Genomic DNA, 23,654 nt, shown 5'->3' on the forward strand with positions numbered 1-23,654 from the left:
TGATCCAACTATGTCACGTCACCACTGTGCCGCGACCCCCCTGTGCTGGGTTTTTTTATTAATAACTTGACGTCGAAATAAACTGTTTAATTATTCCACAAAAAATATCATGACCATTTAAGTCCTAGAATACTAAAGTTACTTTTCAGCTTAATTGATGTGCTCATCATTCAATTGTAGCCCTGTCGTCTTATTATAATACGATCTTAATAGTATCTATTGTTTAGCAGTTAATTTTAAATATTAAAACATAACATTAGGTAACGTTCTATGGGCCAAAATGCGGTGATGGATTAAACTTAGGATTAATTTAAAAGTCAATAAAATCATAAATCCCCGAAATGTTGATTTTTTATAAATAGATGATTCAATGCTAAACTGCATTTATTTCAATATTTTAATTATTTATATAATTATAAGTTTTTGGAATATTTTTAAAAATTATTTTCATTTATATTTGAATACCTGTTCTAAATATATTTTGTCTGCTGTATTAAAATACGTATTTTAAATATATTTAAAAAGTATTCAAATATTTAAGCTTGCTGTTTTCTTAATAATTCCCATCATACTGATCAACAAATAATTCCTAAAATGTCTGAAGACTCAGGTAACTATCCCCGAAAAAAATATCTAACATTTTGTTTTTATTTTAGAGTCAATTCTAGACTTTTACATATATACTTTTTTTTAGTCTCATTAAGGGTTGTAGCGACCCTCCACAAAGAAGAGGTTTTCCTAACCATTGATAATCCAAGACTGGTGGTTAGTCGATCACCGTAAAGAGGGATGACGATACCAATTACCGAACTGATGTCTTGCTCGACAAATAAAGCCGCCCGTAACTGAGTTTCGAACCCGAGGAAATGGGCGTCAAGAACTGACGCGTTACCAACTTGGCAACACCGTCCAGATTATTTAAAATATTATTAAAAAGCAAAAAATTGCTGTGAAATAAGAAACGTTGCATCCATTTTCTAGAAGAATTCATCATCATGGATTAATTAAGAGTGGATAAAATTATTATAACAAATTATAATACAAAAAAAAAAAATCTCTCGAATTTTACGTAGTCAGATTGAAATTTATTAAACAATAATAATTAAAACAATAAATACTCGAATAGCAGTTTATTTATCTATCTTTACACGCCAATAATGTACTACTATTTCATAATAAATGTTTTATGATATCTGAAAAAATAAAATATTTTTTAATATAAAATTCAAAACGTTTTTATAAAAATATTGATTATCAATGATATAATCAGGAACTGGAACCATAATTTTTATAGGTTCGAGTTCAGATTTAAGATTTATAACAAATAAGTATCGGGTTTGGTTCAGGTTCTTTTCATACTTATAATCTAAGTTCGAATTCTTGAAAATAAAAATTTAGGTTTTAGTTGATAAAAATTCATTTAATCATAATATGCGGTAGGACGATCAGGATTTTCTCTGTGGAAGATGTGCACAAGAAATATATTAACCATCCCCTCTATTTACACATTTTTATTAATTTTTGTCATTGGAGGTTCTATTCCTCATGTACCCTAAGTGAGAGGACTCAGTTCTCCAAAAATTCGGAGAGCTTTATCAATTGGCTGGCTGTATACAGTCTTATATCTTAAATGATTTCTTTCAACGCCTAAATTTTATTTTAATTGTAAAGTTTTTACTCTACAATGTAATTTATTAGGTATACCACCCTTTATTTTTTCGTTAAATATTGATGTTTTCATACAAATGGACATTTTTAATTTATCTTATTTTTATAAACCATTGTAAATATCAAGTTTATTGTAAGAATAAATTATTCGTAAAGTATATTTTAGGAATAATTATCGAAAGTTAAATGGAAATTTATTATTATTTTTTACTATTAAATGATGAATAGCCTAAATAAAATGTTGACTGATTGATAATCAGTGTTGTCTTATTACTTTTTCAGTTGTTATAATTTGTAGTTACAGGGGAACATAGTGAGTAACGTAGAAGAATTCTTATCTGTGTGTCATGATAAAAATAAAATGTCGCTTAAAACTACCCCGCTCCTCTCCTTTTCTTATACTTGTCGTACAAAATAGACAACTATAGAAAAAGAAAGTGGGTTGAGTACACGAAGATGATGATGAGATTTAGTCTGCGTTGATATTCATGTACGTGTGATCATACAGCAGTCACTGTATGATCACACTTCGGAGTAATTGTGGCTGCCAATTGTCATAAGGAGGGAATAAAGGTATGAAGCAAAGACGAAGTTCAAGATACAAATACTAGACGTACCTGATAAGGTATATAACATAGAACGAGGTGCAGACAGAGTGCAAGACACAAGTACACTTAAATGTTGGGGACGAAAATAGGAAAGTTTAAAGGGCGTCAAAAGGAATGAACAAATTCTTGACTTGACAGAAATCGGACAGCGACAGCCGAGTACTGAAACTGATGAATGACACAAAACATAAAGCTACGCATTGGAGTCGACTGGTTACGATGGACAGGTCCATTGGGTTTAAATAATGTTAGATTATTAATTGATTTCTCAATAATTATTTTTATTATCAATTCATCAGTCGCTAGTAGCGGTCTGTGTTATATTTTAAACTATTTTAAAATAATAGTAACGTGACACCATTACATATTTCAAAGGCTAATATCTCAAAAAAATAATAATAATAATACAAATCTGAATTAAATTAATAAAAATTTATTTAGATCATTCTCCATTTAATAGTAAAAAAAATAAGTTTCGTGGAACTCTCAAAAGTATCTAAAATATATCTTTAGGAAACTTGTTCTTACAATAATTTTGATATTTACAATGGTTTATAAAAATATTTAAATTTTAATATCAACTATTTTATAAAAAAAATAATTATTTAACGAATAAATGAGGGGTAGAATAACCTGAGGTAAAAATGCGCCCTTAATTTATTTTGCATATAACTTGAATTATGTGGTAGTTATAAACAATTTTTATAACCTATTTATTTATATTATTTGATTTTCAGCGAGTTGTTCAAAGTTTAAGGGCGATCAAGAAAAATACCTATTTTTCAAAAACGGCATTGGGTTGTAAATTGATAAGTGCTACCGATTTATATGATAAGATATGTAGTTTATAGTATGTCTATGAACCCGTAGCGATTATCCATAAATGACATGATAATGTTGCCGTCTTTTAAAAATAGGTACGCTTTTTTCCTGATTGTCTCTAAACTTTAAATAGCTGTAACCCGTTGAAAATTGAATAATATAAAACATTTTTATCAATTTAATAAATTAGATACTATAAAATATTGATGTTGTAGTTTTAAAGTCGAAAGTTGATACAAGATTAGAATATAAGTAGAAAATTAATTTTTCGTATAAAGTATCTCTACAAAGATTCATAATTATTAAAAAAAATAATATCATGATTAACTGTATTGTTTTCGGAGAAATGTTATGAGGCGTAGTTAAGAAGTCATCATGTATGCATTTTTATGAAAAAATCATAAACGAACAAATTAAAGGTAGTTACTTAATAAATCACACTGTATAATAAAAGTATTATTAATAATTTAAAATATTACCATCATATATAACACAGTCATTTTGTATTACCAATCTTTTCAGTATTCTGTCTTGTATATTTGTATCTAAGTTATACAATGAAAATATTCGACGTACTTCGTTCACAAGAATAGCTCCATTACATTGTGACGATTTCAGCATTCGATTTAATTTCCACATAGTATAACTATACTCATTATAAAAGAATTCCATTAAATTATCAATTTTCTCTACTGAATTTTCTAAACGAACATAAATTAAACATCTATTACTATAATTAAATAAGTTTCTTAACTGTTCAATTAATTTGATTTAATTAATTCGTTGTACATATCATACATAAAATAAATATTTTAACCTCGTATGATCTTTTTATTTATTTTTTATATTCATATCTTTGCCCTTATTTTAAATATTTTGACTCAACAATTAATGTATTACAAACTTTATATAACACTGCAGTAAATAACACTAATTGTATACGTCAATAATTATTATTGTAATAGACAAAATGATTCTATTTTTAATAGTAGCCCCTCAATTTTTCTTAATAAATAATTTTCTATGGATTTATTTTTTAACGTTTGTTAGTTTCATATGTATACCTTATAAGAGTGCCAGTTAAATTTTTTTAAATGGTAACATATATATTTAACATGTAATGGTACAGTTTAGATGAAATGTTGTAAATGTACTATTATTGTATGATTACTCGTATTATTGTATAATATGCGGCAACATCGTGTGGGACTTTTGCATTCGCGTTATGTGGTGGCGGCGCTGGAAAAATGTTGTCATGCCTAACAAAGTGATAAGAAGATAAAATAATTGGTTGGTTATGTTTTAAAAAAGAAATTAAATACGTAATGATATCTATGTATTAAAAAAATGAACACTTTTGTTTTTCGTTTTCTCTCTAAATAAAAAACTAACAAGTAACAATAAGATTTTTCATGATGAATTAAATGGAAATATCAACAAACTATGTTTGAGAGAACAGCGAAAAAATACGCACGAATATCAACTATATTTGAACTCCTACATCAATGAACACTGCATCACCAGTACAACTGAAATTAAGGTTAGAAATATAACTACCACTAATCGTACACATACTAAATAGTACATAGAAATGAATATGTTTATTTTTGTATATATTGATATTTATATAAATTTTTAAATTGTTGTTTAATACAGAAACGAATAAATACTTCTAATGTTAACGAATTGTAATCAAAACCAATTTTTAATTTGTAAAATAAATTAAATACCATTTCAAACAAGTACTTCAAATATATAATATCATTTAATAAAGAAAATGACAGGTTGATAACAACATTTTGACAATATTTCAAAAGTTATTAACATTTTTATACCTTTGCAGGGTAGGAATTAGACCAAGAAATGTAGATAGTGGTTAAAAAAGTATCATCCGCTTTTCATCTCCAGACATTACTTTTAATGTTAATAACTTCTGAAATAATGAGTCTAATGTTGTCATTTTCTTAATCAGATCATTATTTAATAATTAAGCTAGATAATTATGAGGGTTACCTTTTTAAAAATAATGTTGAAACCAACATAAGACGTAAGGGATGAACATAACAAATATTTTATCATAGATAAATATAAACACATATGTATTTACAAAAGCCAACAAAAAAAAAACTTTTATTATTAAATATCTTTTTTTTAGTTTCTATTAATGTTTCGTGATTATTTATTATTAGATATTTAAAAATGATATGTAAAGACTGTTATGGCACTTCCAAAATACCACAATATTATTTTGACTAAGATACGATTAAGATAGTGTTTTTAAAGAATTACAATGTGCGAAAAAAATATATGAAATGTATGTGATTATATCATATTAAATAAAATAAAATAAAGTATGAAAAAATTGAAAAACATCGTCATCTAGCTTTATTTTTTTATCATCAAGAATGAACAACTATTAAACAATCAAATTGTAAGTAATTATTTAATTTTACTTAAAATGTTAGTTCAATTAATTAAAACATAAAAAACAAAATAAATATAATAAAAATATAAATATAAAGAAACATCTTTACAAATATATTGTAATAAGTAACAATCAAATATCATTCACAACAATGAACAAAAAAAAAACATTCAATAATATAAGCCAAACATTTTATGTTTCACAGATTTTTAATTTAAATTTTAGTTTTCACACTAAAAAAAAATTATTTAGGTAAAATATCTATTCATTATCAATTAAATGCATAAAATAAATATGTTTAATGTAAATTATAAAGCTTTTTGATACTTTTACTAGCTTTAACTATATACTATTTGACCAGATGATTGATTTATTGAACAATTTTTTAATGGTTCTATTGTTGACAAAATATAACATATTAAGTATAAAAGATTTTACTGGTTATATAATTTAAGTATTCCAACCATAACATTGGCAACATATCGACATTCGCAATCTGTAGTCTTGTCAACACTTAACCTTAATTTTTTTTGTTAAATAATTTAAAAATTTCATTGAAGCAATTAACAACATCATTTTTTCTTAAAGTGGGGGGCTCATCAGGTATTTGTTGTTAACGTATTTCATTAATATTGCTAAGAATATTTTTTTGTTGAGTTTATTAAAAGGAATTTTAGCAGCTAACACAGTTCTTTATAAAATGAGTTGTTCATAATGTTTAACATTTCATTTATACATTTTTAGGATTTTTCTTTATTCATAGATTTTAATCCATTAATGTGTTTGTCCATTAAAATATGTTGTTTTATTGTAGTTTTTTTTTTCAGCTGCAACTTTGATACCACAAACTTTACAAATAAAACTGACCCATCTGATGAAAAAATACTGTCTCCAAATTCTTTTACTTATATGTAAATATAATATTTTTTAGCTCGTATGATTAAATCATTCTAGTGAAAACATGACGACTGTTTAACTTTTGGCGTTCTATGAGCCATTAAATTCCCAAGAAATATAATTTATTAACTTTAAAACTACGCAGCGTAAAAATAAACAAAACTCACAACATTGGAGAATCACTAACTGATTTTTACTTCAAATTTATTTGATAATCATGCTACAGACAATATTGATTATTTTATACTATTATTGTATTTTAAATTATACATATATTATACATATACTGTAAAATGTCATTGATAGCTTTATTATTGAGATCGTTTGTAATAAGGGTAATACTTCCTTAAAATTTTACAAAAGTGTATTGTAAAGTTATTTATTAATAATAATTTTTTGTTTACTAAGAAATAATTAAGTATATACTTCATGTATGAACGCAGCGCCTGTTGGTACTCACGCGGGTTCGTTAACGTTCATTTTTTTATTTTGTCTTAAGTCAGGCTATGTCGAGAAAAATGAATAAGGTTAGTGGACTGTATAAATTACTGTAGAATGAATTTTACAATCATATAACAATTAAATGTATTATACATGAATCATAAAATCTTAAATACACCAATGTGGATAGGGAGACACTTAATACTAATGCCAAAATGACGCTGATATAAACAAATAATAAATTATAAATGTGAATAAGTCTTAGAAAGAAGATGAACAAGCATTATACTTATCGGCTAATTGAAACGGCTGATGATAATGTTGAATATTGAAAGGATCAATTGAAGTCGAATTCAAGTAGCTGACCAACGTTTACAATAAGCTGTGAGCGGTTCTGTGATTTATCTCAGGAAATATATAGACTCAACGGAAATATACTGAGTGTACAAGGTGTGACAATCGCAAAGGTGATATTTTTCATTTTACAATAAAAAGAATACAAAAACTACTGGCTCTCAAAGGCCATAGAGCTTATAACGTGCTAAGATGGCGGCGACAATGCAGACATAGAGAGAAGACCGACAATAACTCAATGTAGTAAAACGATAGCATAAATAACCACCACACAATTACTCGACAGCACCATTCACCGATGTGTATCCAACACTTCTAATATGTCTAATTTAAATTAAAAAATGAATTTTTGTCTACTATAACCTCCCCAAAAAATCATCATATTTGCAGGTATACAGCTTTGTTATTATTAATGGCGGTAAGGAACATTGTTGTGAGTTTATTATTACACTAACTGACAATATAAAAAGTATATCTTTTGATAGTCATAATTGATAATAAACAAACTGTGACTGTGACAGCAATGTCATAAAAAATCAATTAGCTACCTGCTTTTGTAATCTCTTGTCTATTATACATGTATATTAACTCAAAAATTTGAATCTTTAAATGTTTATATCTAATAAACGAATAAAGATATATTAAAAATTCAAATGCTATTTACTATTAAATTAAAAACTCAAACATTTTATTAAACTCAAAATATGTGTTTCCATTTAAAAAAACAAAGTTGACACCCTTACTAATTCAAGAATAATGTATAATTAAAGATAACCAAAAAAAAAAAAAAAGTTTAAATTATATTTATCCTGTAAGAAATTGAGTGGGTTATGATAAAAAAATCACTCTGTATATTAAAGTAGAAATATTTGAATCAAACGATATTTTTCTTAACCAAAATTAAATAATTTAAATTTTTTCCGAGAAAATGAATGTCTTATCTTTAATGAATCTCTCTGAATATTTAAATGCTTGTTAATCAATATTTACTCATCCTTAAATTTTTGTTGATCCATTAAAATTATTTTTTAAGAAAGCTATAAAAACTACTTGTTTTCAATTTTGGTAAAAATTTAAATTTTCTAGTTTTATTATTATTAAAAATGAATAATGAAAAAAATATTTTTAACGTAGGCTTAAAATAATAAAATTATTTAATAATAGATATTAAAGTGAAATAAAAAGTTATAGAATTGTCAGTTAGATCTATTTTACTTTAAACTTATACTTATATTTTACATGTATGTCATACATGTATATTTTACTTTTCTTTGACACCTTTCGTACAGTTTTATTTAAAATCTTATTTTTTTCTCAACAAATTTGCAAACTATTCATCTCAATTTCAATAAGTTCAATTAATGATGACTATTTAAATAATTCTATTATTCCTCCAACTTAGAAAATAAAACTGTATCAACAATAAATTTAGAAAAATCTTCAACATTTATTGTCTATGAAAACACTGCTAAAGGAATTTATTGAATGATTTTAAAGATTATGTTTTGTGTCTTCATGAGGAGAAAAGTAGTGCATGTAAAAAATTTAAGTGTTTCAAGTATCGCTTCCAACATCATACCCACCTTGACAGTATCAAGTATGTGTTAACAGAAATTGTAGTTTATGTCGACTGCAAAAAAATTTAAAAACTAAAAGTGAAACTTTTCTTGCATGACACAAATATAACATTGTATTTAGTATCCAAAAATATATTCATGACTTTACTGTGTCGACAAATTATATTAAAAAATTATACCAAAACATTTGAAAAATTAGGCCATTAAAAAAAGCACTAAATATTGTTGCTTAGATATAAGACCAACTGTTGCTACTGGAGATTTTTTGAAAATTGCCTTGTTGTTATTAGATCGGTACAAAATTTGGTAATACTTGTAAAAAATTTGTTACCCCATCCAACAACTATATCTCGGCGTATGCATGCAGACCACCAAAAAACTAAGGTAACATTTACTCAAACACTTATTTCATATAATAATCAATAATAAATTTTGGGCTACAACTAGTGACATGTGGACATATAATTACAGTAAAAATAGCTATAAGAATGTTACTTTACACTATGTAAATCGTGAAATTTAAAAAATGGGCTACTTCTCACAGGGTCAATTTTTCTCTATTAAAACATAAATTAGCGAAAACATAAAATATTTTTTTCATTTTAGTGTGGCTGCAAATAGAATTATTTGTGACTTAATATGACGCCACCAATTAGAAATAGTATTCAATTGCTGCGCACATTTACTTAACACAGTTTTAAGATATTTATTTGATGATAAATTCTTGAATTATGAAGATGAAGACAGAGAAAATCTTTGCAACTGTTATAACATTAATGACTTATTGTAAAAGTTACTAGGTATTTTGAAATGAGTGATAGGAATTGTGAACTTGGCAATGGATTTGTACAAGAAATAGTGATTAAATGGAACACATGATTATTAATATAGGCAATCTATGCAACGTGCATTTACAAAAAGTTTTTAAAACTCGTGAAAAAACGTTCAATAATGTAAAAAATACTAATGGAGACTTACTGGAATAATTTGTTGAATTTTTAGAACCGGTTGAAAAACTTTTAAATCGTTAGAAATGTATTTTTAAGTTGACAAATTAAGAATTTTAGATAACATTGATATGGAATTATATTAAATTAAACCAGAGGAAACTAATGGGATTTATAGTGATTTACAACAAGGAAATCTTATTTTGTCAATTACGTAAAAATGTTTTTGAAGGAGAATACGTTCTGAGTAAATAAATTTCTAATAGTCATTATAAATATAAAAAGAAATATTTTGACGTCTACATAGAAACTCTATAAGAATTTTGAAGTAATAAAAATTTGAACTTTCATGTCTGTGAAAATTAGCACAACAAATTTTACCTATTCCGTCGAGTGACGCAAGTAATGAGAGGACTCTCAGTACTGCTGGAAATGTAATAGCACAAAAAAGTTGTTAGTTGATGGAATATAATTTTCAAACAACTATTATAATAAAGCAATTTATGTACACTATAAAATTGTATATAAATATATTTTTAAATACTTTATTAATAGAGTATGATACAAGTTTCATTTTATTACAAATGAAATTTATAGCTTCGATACGAAACTGAGAGATATTGGTTTTGTGATATTGTCTTTTTTTTTATGTCTGGCAAATTTAAGATCTAAAAACTATGAAAAATGTATTTTTCAGACGATAACTAATTATAACGCTGAATACCGTGATCCTAGTTTATACAATTTTTACATTTATTGCTTTCGTATCAATAATATTTCTGATAGAGTATAGAAACTTCACAGATATCATTGATATGGAACAGGTGTTGATATGACAAAATTATTTTGTTCCATTTATTTACTTTAATTAGTCTACGAATGAATACACTAAAAATAAATGTTGTGTCAATATGACTAGACAACGGGCAAAACATATTTACAAACATTAAGTTAGTAATGTGTTTATTAAAATACATCAATATTGGACACCTGGATGCTAATTCTGGAAACAATAATTAATTATAAATATAAACATTATACAGTATAAAAAATATAAGATTTATGCATTGTCCTATGTGCATAGTTTTTATCAAAAATTGAAGTTTTCTGTTATAAATTATAGTTATAATTACTTTATAAGTATCTTAATTCACAACAAAAGAAATAATAAACGAACATTTTATTATAATTACCTATATTCTTGTAATCACTATCAGACATAGTCGCTTTGATATCAAAATCCATTATTAACCGAATTGCTTCAACAAAGTCCTTATAAATAATCTCATTACTATCGTTTATTTTTGATAATAATAATATTGATTTCATCTGAGCCCCAACAATTTGAATGACACTTACCGAATCGTTAACCTAAAAAAATAATGTTAATTTACTTAAATCTTGTACAGTGCCTATCATTTCTGTAATATTACATTTCCAATTGAGCGCTGGTTACACTTCTTATATAAGTTACATTTGATTAGTTTTGTTATTTTTTATTCTCATTTTTGGTAACTTAACTTTAGTTGTTTTTTTTTTTGGTTGTATAAAAGCTGATTCTTTTAACGCTAGTCACTCGATTTCTCTTAGAATACATTTTTTTTTTGCTTTTGTTAATAGATATGTGTCTATATTTATCTACTATAAATTATTTGTTATGTTCATCCTTTACGTTTTATGTAGGTGTCAACTTTATTTTTAAAAGGGCAACCCACATAATTATCTAGTTTATTTATTAGATAATGATCTGATTAACATAATGACTAATCGATTACAAATTAAGACTCATCATTTCAGAAGTTATTAACATTTTTAAATATAAAGTGAAGGAAAAACACGTCAGAGTAATGCGTAACGATAATAATAAAATAACTTGCACTTCACCACCATCTACTATATAAAACAATAGTTATAACTTCCAAAATATGTCAATAGTTGTCATCGACTAGTAATTTTTTTAATTATGACATTATTTATTAATTTAGTTAAATATGTTTATTACCATTAAAAAAAATAAAGATGACACACTTATAAGGTATAAAAGTTGAATTGCAAATATTATTATTATTGATAAATCAAGAAATATATAAAACTAAAAAATACCATAAAGAATTTTCTTATCATAATTATTTTAATAAGAGTGGCTATTAAAAAAATCACCCTATATTTCGTTTCCTCAATTTATCAAAAACATTTTTTTTTTGAAAGGGCAGCCCCTTTTTTTATATATTTATTGGATTGACATTAAATACTGCAAAAAATTTAACACTAAATCTTAAATAATATTTTTATAATAGCAGATTAAATATGGTAATTACCCTTACTCTTCTATAGAGTTATACTGTGTTTAATTAAATTATATAAACACGAATAACGATGATATTTTACATCAAAATAATATTTTTATTTATTCTCAAAGGCCGTTTACATATAGAAGATAAGTAATCGAGACAATTTATTTTTATCTTATAATACGTAATATAATCTTTAATTTGATATATATATATATATATGTTAAATGCTCAGAGTATTTCTAGAATATTTTCAAAATTTAAGTTGAAAAAATTCCGTACATTATTCAAAGATAATGCAATTTCAAGTTGAAAATATAGAATAGATTATCGACATTTTAACACAAAACTTGCTTGTTTTTTAACTACGGTTAATATTTTCATGATTATTTCAGTATCAAAAGTCATTTTTTGGAATTATACTTTATTATATAATAAAAAAAATTTTATTTTATTTAATAAATATATTATAATATATAATAGAATTTAATGTTTTAAAAAGAGTTGACTTTTGGTTATAATAAAACTTATTATAATTCTTACTAATTTAGATAATATTTGAAATTATTTTGTTTCACTTAGTATTAGGGTTTTATTATAATCTATTTTTTTATTAGTATAATAATTTGAATTATAATATTTCAAAATAAAAACTGTCTGAAAACATTAATGATTTATACATTACCGGTGTGTCATCGTATTCTTTAGGTGTATCTTCATTATTATTTGGATTTTCATTCTGTTCTTTTGAAGATGATGATCCACAATTGAAACCATTTGGGGCACATAAAGCTGATACAGTGTAACTTACAATCAGTAATATTTTAAATGTATAAATCATCTTTCAATATTTTCAGTTTCAAATATAATGAATTTATTAAATAGATAACCAGTTATTAACNACATTTTATTATAATTACCTATATTCTTGTAATCACTATCAGACATAGTCGCTTTGATATCAAAATCCATTATTAACCGAATTGCTTCAACAAAGTCCTTATAAATAATCTCATTACTATCGTTTATTTTTGATAATAATAATATTGATTTCATCTGAGCCCCAACAATTTGAATGACACTTACCGAATCGTTAACCTAAAAAAATAATGTTAATTTACTTAAATCTTGTACAGTGCCTATCATTTCTGTAATATTACATTTCCAATTGAGCGCTGGTTACACTTCTTATATAAGTTACATTTGATTAGTTTTGTTATTTTTTATTCTCATTTTTGGTAACTTAACTTTAGTTGTTTTTTTTTTTGGTTGTATAAAAGCTGATTCTTTTAACGCTAGTCACTCGATTTCTCTTAGAATACATTTTTTTTTTGCTTTTGTTAATAGATATGTGTCTATATTTATCTACTATAAATTATTTGTTATGTTCATCCTTTACGTTTTATGTAGGTGTCAACTTTATTTTTAAAAGGGCAACCCACATAATTATCTAGTTTATTTATTAGATAATGATCTGATTAACATAATGACTAATCGATTACAAATTAAGACTCATCATTTCAGAAGTTATTAACATTTTTAAATATAAAGTGAAGGAAAAACACGTCAGAGTAATGCGTAACGATAATAATAAAATAACTTGCACTTCACCACCATCTACTATATAAAACAATAGTTATAACTTCCAAAATATGTCAATAGTTGTCATCGACTAGTAATTTTTTTAATTATGACATTATTTATTAATTTAGTTAAATATGTTTATTACCATTAAAAAAAATAAAGATGACACACTTATAAGGTATAAAAGTTGAATTGCAAATATTATTATTATTGATAAATCAAGAAATATATAAAACTAAAAAATACCATAAAGAATTTTCTTATCATAATTATTTTAATAAGAGTGGCTATTAAAAAAATCACCCTATATTTCGTTTCCTCAATTTATCAAAAACATTTTTTTTTTGAAAGGGCAGCCCCTTTTTTTATATATTTATTGGATTGACATTAAATACTGCAAAAAATTTAACACTAAATCTTAAATAATATTTTTATAATAGCAGATTAAATATGGTAATTACCCTTACTCTTCTATAGAGTTATACTGTGTTTAATTAAATTATATAAACACGAATAACGATGATATTTTACATCAAAATAATATTTTTATTTATTCTCAAAGGCCGTTTACATATAGAAGATAAGTAATCGAGACAATTTATTTTTATCTTATAATACGTAATATAATCTTTAATTTGATATATATATATATATATGTTAAATGCTCAGAGTATTTCTAGAATATTTTCAAAATTTAAGTTGAAAAAATTCCGTACATTATTCAAAGATAATGCAATTTCAAGTTGAAAATATAGAATAGATTATCGACATTTTAACACAAAACTTGCTTGTTTTTTAACTACGGTTAATATTTTCATGATTATTTCAGTATCAAAAGTCATTTTTTGGAATTATACTTTATTATATAATAAAAAAAATTTTATTTTATTTAATAAATATATTATAATATATAATAGAATTTAATGTTTTAAAAAGAGTTGACTTTTGGTTATAATAAAACTTATTATAATTCTTACTAATTTAGATAATATTTGAAATTATTTTGTTTCACTTAGTATTAGGGTTTTATTATAATCTATTTTTTTATTAGTATAATAATTTGAATTATAATATTTCAAAATAAAAACTGTCTGAAAACATTAATGATTTATACATTACCGGTGTGTCATCGTATTCTTTAGGTGTATCTTCATTATTATTTGGATTTTCATTCTGTTCTTTTGAAGATGATGATCCACAATTGAAACCATTTGGGGCACATAAAGCTGATACAGTGTAACTTACAATCAGTAATATTTTAAATGTATAAATCATCTTTCAATATTTTCAGTTTCAAATATAATGAATTTATTAAATAGATAACCAGTTATTAACGTATTAATAATAAAATAATATTTTAAACTTTTTATACAAAAAATTATTAAAATTTAATGACTATTATAATACTTATTTATTTAAAATAAATATGCAAAGTAACAAATAAGTTTATTCTAATAAATAATAATGATATATTTTGATTTTATATGTAAACAATATGCGATTAAAAATATTTTTAACTGTATTGTAAGTTTTAAACAAAGATCTACATTTTTAGAATTGTAATGAATATTTAAAAATAAATTATGAATATTTTCATCAAAATAAACTCTACTCTAATTTTAAAGTTTACTCACTGTGCTAAGTTTTGTGTATTATTAAATTTTGTAATATATTGTCGACTTGTTGTAGTAATGTAATCGTAATATAAGCAATAATTTATTATTTATGTTGTGTCAATATAAATGAATATGTGTGACTCTGACGTACTATTATTATACAGAATGTTCAAAAAGTAAGGAAACAAGTCAATTGTTACAAATAATGAGTGCAATATAAACCCGTTTTCTTCTTACTAAATATTCTATATAATCTTATTCTGTTACATCTTGTAAATTTATATCATAATAAATTAATAACTGATATCCTAAAAAAGTAAGATCATTACTTATCCTTTAGAACATTTGATTAAATTCACAAATCAAGTTTTTAAATTTATATTTTAAACTAAAAAAAATAACTTCTATCTTCTACCCTAATTTAAGTTACTATTTTCAACAAGTCAACTTCTAACTAATTAAATTAAAAATTTCAACATTTCAAAAATTAACTTGCCCAGCTTTAAATTTATTTTAATTAACTCAAATGCATCAATGATGCAAAAATTGAATAATTTTCTACGTCTTCCCAAATTGCGTTTTTTTATGGCTTCATAATGTTTTATTTATTGTTTAGTTATTGGGAAACCATAGAAAAGAAAAAAATTAAGAAGCCATAGAATTTTTTTTTTATTTTTTGTGCTTTCTATGGCTTCTTAATTTTTGCATTTCTACGGCTTCACAATTTTTGTATTTCTATGGCTTCCCAATTATTCAACAGCAAATGAAACATTAAGAAGCCATAGAAAATCATTTATATAATTAAGAAGAATTTATATGGCTTCTTAAGTTTTGCATTTCTACGGCTTCCCAATTTTAGTATTTCTATGGCTTCTTAATGTTTCATTTACTGTTGTATAATTGGGAAGCCATAGAAATACTAAAATTGGGAAGCCATGGAAATGCAAAAATTAGGAAGCCATAGAAAGCAAAAAATAAAAAATAATTTCTATGGCTTTTAATTAAAAATATTTTTTTTTTTTATGCATTTTATTTTTGGGGCAAAAAATACGACTTATATTTGAGAAGCTGCACGTAAATTACATTTAGATGAAGGGTGCATTGATTATATTTAAAGTGAATATTTCTTTAACACAAAAATTAATTTAGACTAACTAATTTAGACTAATTTAAAATATTTTTTACAGAGAAAAATTACATCCTACTTTATTTGTTCATATTATAAAATGATTCGCAAATTTCCCTTACAACAGTGATTTACAAACGTATAAGTACTAATAGCAAACATATGTTTACTTAGTATAATATTAACTTTGACGGCGCTCCATTACAATTTACCTAATATTATTAGCAGAAATATCTTGGCTTGAGACAATTAAAATTCATCTGTTACTAATACGAAAAGGGTTGACGTTTACGAGTTGACGGCAAATGTATTGTTTGACGCAATGCATTATTTATCACCATACAATTTATAATAACATTATGTGTTCAATGTGTCTGTTAATAATTTGACGTTGATATCGTCAAGTGGGTGGATAAGTGTGACGACTTGTCGGATATGTATTCGGAAATTGCCGACACAGTTCGAATGAAGTCCGGCGAAGTTGAAATTTCTGTCAACATCATATTTGTTAAAGTAAATAAAGACCTATTCAATCTGATAGACAGTATTATCGGTTTATATGACGAAATAAAATAGTTTGGATATCCATGTGCTGCCGTAACTCAGTGGTTACATTTACAGCTAGAGGTGTTATTATATTATTTTGTTATCGGTGTGGCAAGCGGATATTGCAATAGATCCCAAGTAAAAAGTTGTTGTAATGTCATGTTGACGACGGTGTATGTACACACCATCAACCAAATTGGTTTATAAATAGTCACACAAATAATATACGTATCATTTTCTTAGGAACTTTATTGATCAAATACAACCAAATTCGTTCAATTAAAATAAATATCAAGTATAACAATTTATGAATTTCTTTATTTGTATTTACAAATCTATAAATAATATTGATTTTGTAGCATCTAAAACCTATCGACAACGCGCAAAAAAAACACATATTTTAAAATGGTTATCTTTTTAATTTTTTACCTATAATTTAACTATGATTATTCTAAATTAATAAAGTATAATAATCTTATTGTAGAATGTAAATTGGTTTTAAATTTTTATAAGTTAAAATTATTTATGTTTTAAAACAAACATTTTTCCTATCCCCCTCTCTCTTCCCTTCAAAATAGTACCGAATTTTTAAAATAGAATCATATATTTTTAACCAACATACAAATAAGAAAATTAATGGTCTTTTAACTTTTAAACAGAACTTTGGAAGTATTTTAGCACTTTGAATAAAGACTATAATTGAAGCGTAGGGCTGTTTATTTTTATCTCTATGTATTCATGAACCGTACTACTCCTCCCATTATACAATAAAAATGCTAATATCTTTTAAAATACTGATTCAAAAGTTTTTATCAACCAAATATTTTTTTATATCATAATCTTACATTTAAACCAATTAAACATGTGTTTCCATTAACATTTTTTGTTTTAATAAAATATAGAACATAGTTACTATTTAAGTTGTAAAAAGAAAAAAATACATTATGTTTTATAATTTTAAAGATATTCTTTGGAGTATAATGATTTAATCACCTTGTATAATTTAAGTATTTTATATTATAATCGTAAGCCAACTTTGAATCTAAAAAAATATATAACATAAACATTTCAAGACATCTTGAAAACTTAAATTTTTATAGCATTTATTTATTTATTACATGTATTAAAAAATATTTTTTTTGACAAATTTTAATTATGCTTATTTAAATTAATTTTTTTCATATAGATATATAGAATATTGAATAATAAGCTAAAAAATGAGTATATTTAAATATTTACAGGAAGTGATTTTTTTTAACATAGCCACTCTATTTTAAAACCAACACAAATTAAGTGGGAGTTAATGTGATGGCGGTTAATTTAACGTAAAAAAATGTATCGTGATTTTACATACAATTTAAATAACACATTAATGTATGGCTTATATAAGGGTCCCAACACCTTTATAAACTCATGCTTTTATTGTAATAATAATTACTCTAATTATAGTGCACCCTTCATCTCAAAAAATTGTACGCACAGTTCCACACTTTAAGTTGTTTTTTTTATCAAAACGAAAATTAAAATGCTTTAAAAAAATATTATTTTAAACTATTAAAAAATAGAAAATTGTTTGCATCTAAACTTATACATATTGATATGATAAAATGTAGTATTGGCCTAAAATTATTTGCCACATTTGATTCTAAAAATTCCAGTTGGACTTATAAGACTACTAGATGGGGGTGTTTCTTATGAAATTTTTGATTTTCATCTATATAAGTATATTGCATACATCTTCTTGTGGTTTTCAGAACCGCAGTGATTAATGTCGGCCGACTATAATAAAATGCGAACAAACGGAAGAACTTTGGTGGCTTTCTGTTCGACCAGCGATCTTGCACGGGAGGCAGTTATTTATCAATTTGGCTTTGGAACATTAACGCCATCGCAAAGTCGGGGTGGTGACTTTGGCAATAGGACTTCGTAGTCGTCGGACGGCTGCTGCTGTTGTGGTGGTCTTCTGTTGTTGTTCAACGTCTGGCTCAAGTCCAAAGGAAATTGAATGAGTCTTGTGTGTACCGATACAGTTCGGTTAGTCTTTTTTGTGAATATAATTCTCAAGCGAAAAATAGATAAGACAGTATTATCAAACGGAAGAGGAAAGAAAAGAATGCTGAGGTATATCAGACAGCGGCTTATTGTAGCACAATGAACAATATGAATCGAAAACTATACGAATCGTTCAACTTGAATGATTTGCAAAATCTATTTGGTATTAACATCGAGGTGTGAAATTTCTACCGTAAAAAAGTTGAGATGGTTAGTATTTACTATTATAATTCGGAAACTTTAAAAAATGATAAATATTCTCAGAATTCTTCATGATAATTAAAAGAACATTTTTTCAACACTTGAAATTCACAGAATAAAAGAGAACTGTTCATTTTATTTCTGTGTCCTTATGTAATATTTTAATTCGAGCTTTTGGTTTCCAGTAAAAATTTAATAAATTAAAAAGAAATTTCTTACCGTTTTATCTTGATACACAATTATTGAAAATAATAAATGTTGACAATTTATCATCTGATAGAAAATAGAAGTATTATGTGTAAACATTGGTTTAATTAATAAATTATAGAAGTATTTGAAAGTTTTACTAACCGTATGCAAGACTAAAACTATTGTGTTACATAAATCTAAATACACTAAATAAGTTATGGGTGTAAAGCACTTCGTATAGTTTCATACATTAATTTACAACATAACCAACAAATATGCTACTAAAATAATGAAGAGAGTCTGTGTAAAGAAACGAGTCGAGAGAGTTATTTTGCTAGACTAGTCGTTAATTTTGGTCGGTATTACTCCTTTTATCCCTTTCCTTCTTCAAGTTAATGTGTTAAAGTGGTCAAGCAAATCTCGATTTTATAGCCGAGACATATACTTATGTCCTTTGGGATTTCCCTGGTGCATATTCAATTAAGCGGCTGCTTCCTTAATTCCACTGCTTATGTTACTTGATTTTCTTTGGCGCCATTGCCACCATACAATGATGGCATGTCACGATAAGCCTAAATCTCTTGAAACAAACGACTATCGTCATGGCAAACTTGGCTACAAGTGTGTCCCAGAAAATATTTAGTTTTTCCTCAATATTTTTCTAATACAATAATAAATTACACAAATACTATTGTATAGTTAATTGCTCTACTCAGTAGAACCGAACAAATACAAGATTTTTAATAAAACTATATAAATATATGTATGTGTTAAATATTCATATACCGTTCTAGTACACCAAAAGTAGAATGATAGCAGTTTAAGTATACTTAAACTACTAAGTTCACAAAAAATTGCACCGCTAGAAATATAGATCTAATCAATTAACGTATCATTGTTATCATAGTTGCATCATTTAAATTGTGAACGAGTGACAAACTTAGCATTTTATTTTACTCTGTTCATAGCTTGTATTGAATAAAACACCAAGAGTTACTCGTACTGGGAAAGCGAAAAGTCTTTTTGAAGTAGTATGGATTGTTTAAGTATATTTGAACAAACGACTGTTGAATTCTGAAAGGGCCACCTTTGAACATTATCATAATGCAAATTAGTGATTTTAAACGACTAGACCATTACTAAAGCACAAATGAAAAATGTCATATTTTTTGTGATTATATTATTGAGTTGTTAAAAAACAGGATTCCTGTAACATCATATTTATTAGAATTTTTACTATTAGAGTACTATTAAAATATCTACTTTTTCAAAATTTAACAAAAAATAAATAAAATCCTATTAAAAAAAAATAATTTTCTGTTTTAGAAAGATATTAATTTCAGTATTTTTAAACATTCAAACTGGATTATAGAATGTATTTAAATTTTAGACAGTAACGCTAGAAAACATATCTTTTAGAATAAAGAATATTTCTTTTATAAAATTATCTCGTGTGACTAACTACACTTAATGAATTCTAAATAATTACTAAAGTACTTAAATATCAACCACTTTTACATTCGGCTCTGATAATTTTGGTCATTTGAATTATTAATCAGTAAATTACAACACTCATTATTTATTATTATAATAAAAGCTAGCTGTTGGCTGATAATTGACTGATGGATATTTTTGAAGGCAGACGTGAGTTCTTTTAGACACGAATTATCCTAATAGCTCGACACGTTGTATAAGGTAAGTGATTGACGATTTTAATTGGATACTCGACAGTCGACAGACTAATTGAATTGTCGAATACATCCGCCAGAGGAATCATACAAACCAAATGCGTTTCAATTATGCTGTTGAGCTATAGGGAATTTATTATGCATCCGTCTCATTCCATTCCATCTCGGCATCAGCAGACGAACGACTAAAACTTCGTTTTACGTTTTCTTTATCCCTATCTAAAATAATCTCCTATCATTTAGACTTCAGCGACATTCGATTTCACTGTCCTGTAACCACTAACATCTCCTGATGGCTATTTGTTATCAGATTATAATTTTAAGAGCGATCGATTTCGCAATACAAATGTGTACATTCTTTAATTAAAAAAACAATTGCATGGAATAAACATTTTTACCGAAAATATAGCAAAAAATTAATTAAACCAAAATACTAGGTAAAACAGATTATAAAATCTAGATTCAACTTTTATTACAAATAATTGTCTTAAAAATTAAATTTTTTTGTTGGATTATTTTTATTGCCATCAAAGACAACGTATTCAGTATGACAGTAACTTATTATTGTACTAACGTCCAATTCAAACATTTAATATTTATAATTCATTTTAACTCCATTCAATATGGTTTCAATATAATGAATATTTTACTTCAATATTGTAATATTTTTAAGAGATTTTCTTAGTCTAACTCGTATTTTAAATTGAATTATTAAATTGAACTTTTAACGAGTTGATTTTTTTTTTATGTCTTAAGGTTGGGTTCTTTAAGTCAACTATAGTCGATGGGGTCAAATAAGTCATATCTCGAAAAAAAATCAATTTTATGCACATAACAAATGTGGCGGATTTATAAAAATTGACTTACTAATCTCCGAGCGACGTTGTGCAAAAATTTTAGTGAAATTATATTCCTAGCAAATAGTTTACTACCAAATACGATACAGATTCAGAATTAAATATGTACTTATTACTATAACAAAAAGTGTTCATTTTTTTTTTTATATATAAAAACAAGGTAAAAGTATTCCACAAATATAATATCAAGCGTCTATATTATCATCTTGTCGTTCAGAAAAAAAAAAAATATATATAGAATTATCTTTAAATAACGCTTATATTCAAAATAATATTTTCAATTGAAAACGAATACTCGTTTCATAATTATAACTTAACGTTACAGTTAAAAATTAGTAATGCTTGAATTATTTCTTTTTTTAAAGAAATTGTTTATAAGATGATAAAAATAAAATTGCGATGCTTTCATTTTGAAACTAAACTATATTAGGCAAAATATAATATAATAGAGTTTGAAATGCTTGTTAAAACTTTCATTTTCATACCTAACATTATGCGTTTGCAGTGGTTTTTCGTGTTTCGAAAAATCATACTAGCTTTTTGGAAAAATAGAATATTGTTAAAGTAATATTATAGAAGTGTATCCAAAGTGTTTGTCAAATAGTAACCGTTTGTATGGGAATCACGTACATACAGTGTAAAATATAAGTAAAGTTTGCTTTCGCCAAGATTATACTCGAATTATCGAATCGAATGCTTTGATGGGAAATAAAAACATTTTTGTACTCTCTAAACACAAATACTGTACTGGCGCCCATGAGACACCCTATTACTAATCTATAATAGTATAAGCCAATTGAAACCCATAAAATTGTATATAATTCGTTGGCGGATTCTATTGCTTTTTGTTTGTTTTTTACAGTCTATTATCTGTACAATAANTGCTTTTCGTTTGTTTTTTACAGTCTATTATCTGTACAATAAATGCCAGTTTTGTTTTATTAAAAATTCCTTTGAGTTTTTAGTAAATCCTTTGCGACATTAAGCTGATTGAATTTAAGTGGAAGAGCGTTAAACGGCATGGGCCAACTGATATGCATTGTTATTTTTCATTTCATGCCGAACATGATTCACAAGCATAGGAACTGTTAAACGAAATTCAGCACATATCTGTCATTACGAATAAAAAATGCATAAATCTTCTGCAAAGTAAACTAAATTGAAAAGTTTATTTAAATATAAAAAATACAATTCCGCCGAAAACACAAAACGCCTTTGCAGCTTATATGTAATTCGTCTCATTAAATTAAAACGCTATTGTATTCAGGAACTATATATGTGTTAAGATCACAAATTTATCCCTATTTATTTCAAAAGTTTTCTCAAATTGACTTTGGAACATTTGCTTTTTAAAAAGTACTCCTGTGCCTGCAAAATATGATTTTGATTTCCTACGACGCAATATGACTATTGAACAATGAATGACGTGTTCTTAATCAAAGCCACGTGTAATTTATATAATTAAATTAATTTCTTTATAGTTAGCTCATTCTAGTAGTAGTGATAAATATTACAAAATATTGTGTAGTTTTTGTGATCATTTTAGTTTATTAAAAATGGTCTTGGTTTGAAAAATGTTAAGAACCTATTTTAATGGAACTTAATTAATAGGAAAACTATTCTATCAAATTGATAATATTGTGAACATATCCAAGAATAGCATACAAGTCTATAGAATCATCTGGTGTTAAATAATGCCAACGATAACTCCAATTTATCTAGCTGCGAATATGAACATTTGTTTGCAAGGGAAGTAATGGGGAGA

The 23,654-nt window shown here is 25.5% G+C and overlaps 1 protein-coding gene and 1 long non-coding RNA gene across 6 annotated transcripts; one reads left to right on the top strand and one right to left on the bottom strand.

Annotated features, from left to right (window-relative positions):
• Positions 1-1,063: 1,063 nt before the first annotated feature.
• LOC126896001 (uncharacterized) lies at positions 1,064-15,014 on the bottom strand. Of its 5 annotated transcripts, none has more exons than XM_050668393.1 (5): positions 14,734-15,014; positions 13,191-13,217; positions 12,951-13,128; positions 3,578-3,799; positions 1,064-1,193 (listed from the first exon to the last, which is right to left on the bottom strand). In XM_050668393.1, the coding sequence occupies exons 1-5, from the start codon at positions 14,887-14,889 to the stop codon at positions 1,171-1,173; spliced, it is 606 nt and encodes a 201-aa protein (XP_050524350.1). In that variant the 5' UTR covers positions 14,890-15,014; the 3' UTR covers positions 1,064-1,170. The 5 variants fall into 5 exon arrangements, with proteins under 5 accessions (XP_050524350.1, XP_050524349.1, XP_050524352.1 ...); XM_050668392.1 differs by lacking the exon at positions 12,951-13,128 and adding an exon at positions 10,933-11,110 and having other exon boundaries at positions 14,734-15,010; XM_050668395.1 differs by lacking the exon at positions 13,191-13,217 and having other exon boundaries at positions 14,734-15,001.
• LOC126896003 (uncharacterized) lies at positions 3,936-8,134 on the top strand. Its single transcript, XR_007701753.1, has 3 exons — positions 3,936-4,638; positions 5,288-5,529; positions 6,351-8,134. It is a non-coding gene; the product is annotated as an uncharacterized LOC126896003 (long non-coding RNA).
• Positions 15,015-23,654: the final 8,640 nt, after the last annotated feature.

This window comes from Daktulosphaira vitifoliae, unplaced genomic scaffold (genome assembly GCF_025091365.1).
Source record: "Daktulosphaira vitifoliae isolate Bord-2020 unplaced genomic scaffold, ASM2509136v1 Scaffold_1, whole genome shotgun sequence".
Classification (NCBI taxonomy): Eukaryota; Metazoa; Arthropoda; class Insecta; order Hemiptera; family Phylloxeridae; genus Daktulosphaira; species Daktulosphaira vitifoliae.

Bases quoted from the DNA above. Each gene is read 5' to 3' on its own strand.
- LOC126896001 (XM_050668393.1), bottom strand. From the start codon at position 14,889: ATGATTTATACATTTAAAATATTACTGATTGTAAGTTACACTGTATCA. The intron at 13,218-14,733 runs GTAATGTATAAA...AACTTATATAAG, and splicing joins AAGAATACGATGACACACCG to AAGTGTAACCAGCGCTCAAT. The intron at 1,194-3,577 runs GTAATATTTTAA...TTATTTTTTCAG, and splicing joins TGACTGTGTTATATATGATG to ATATCATAAAACATTTATTA.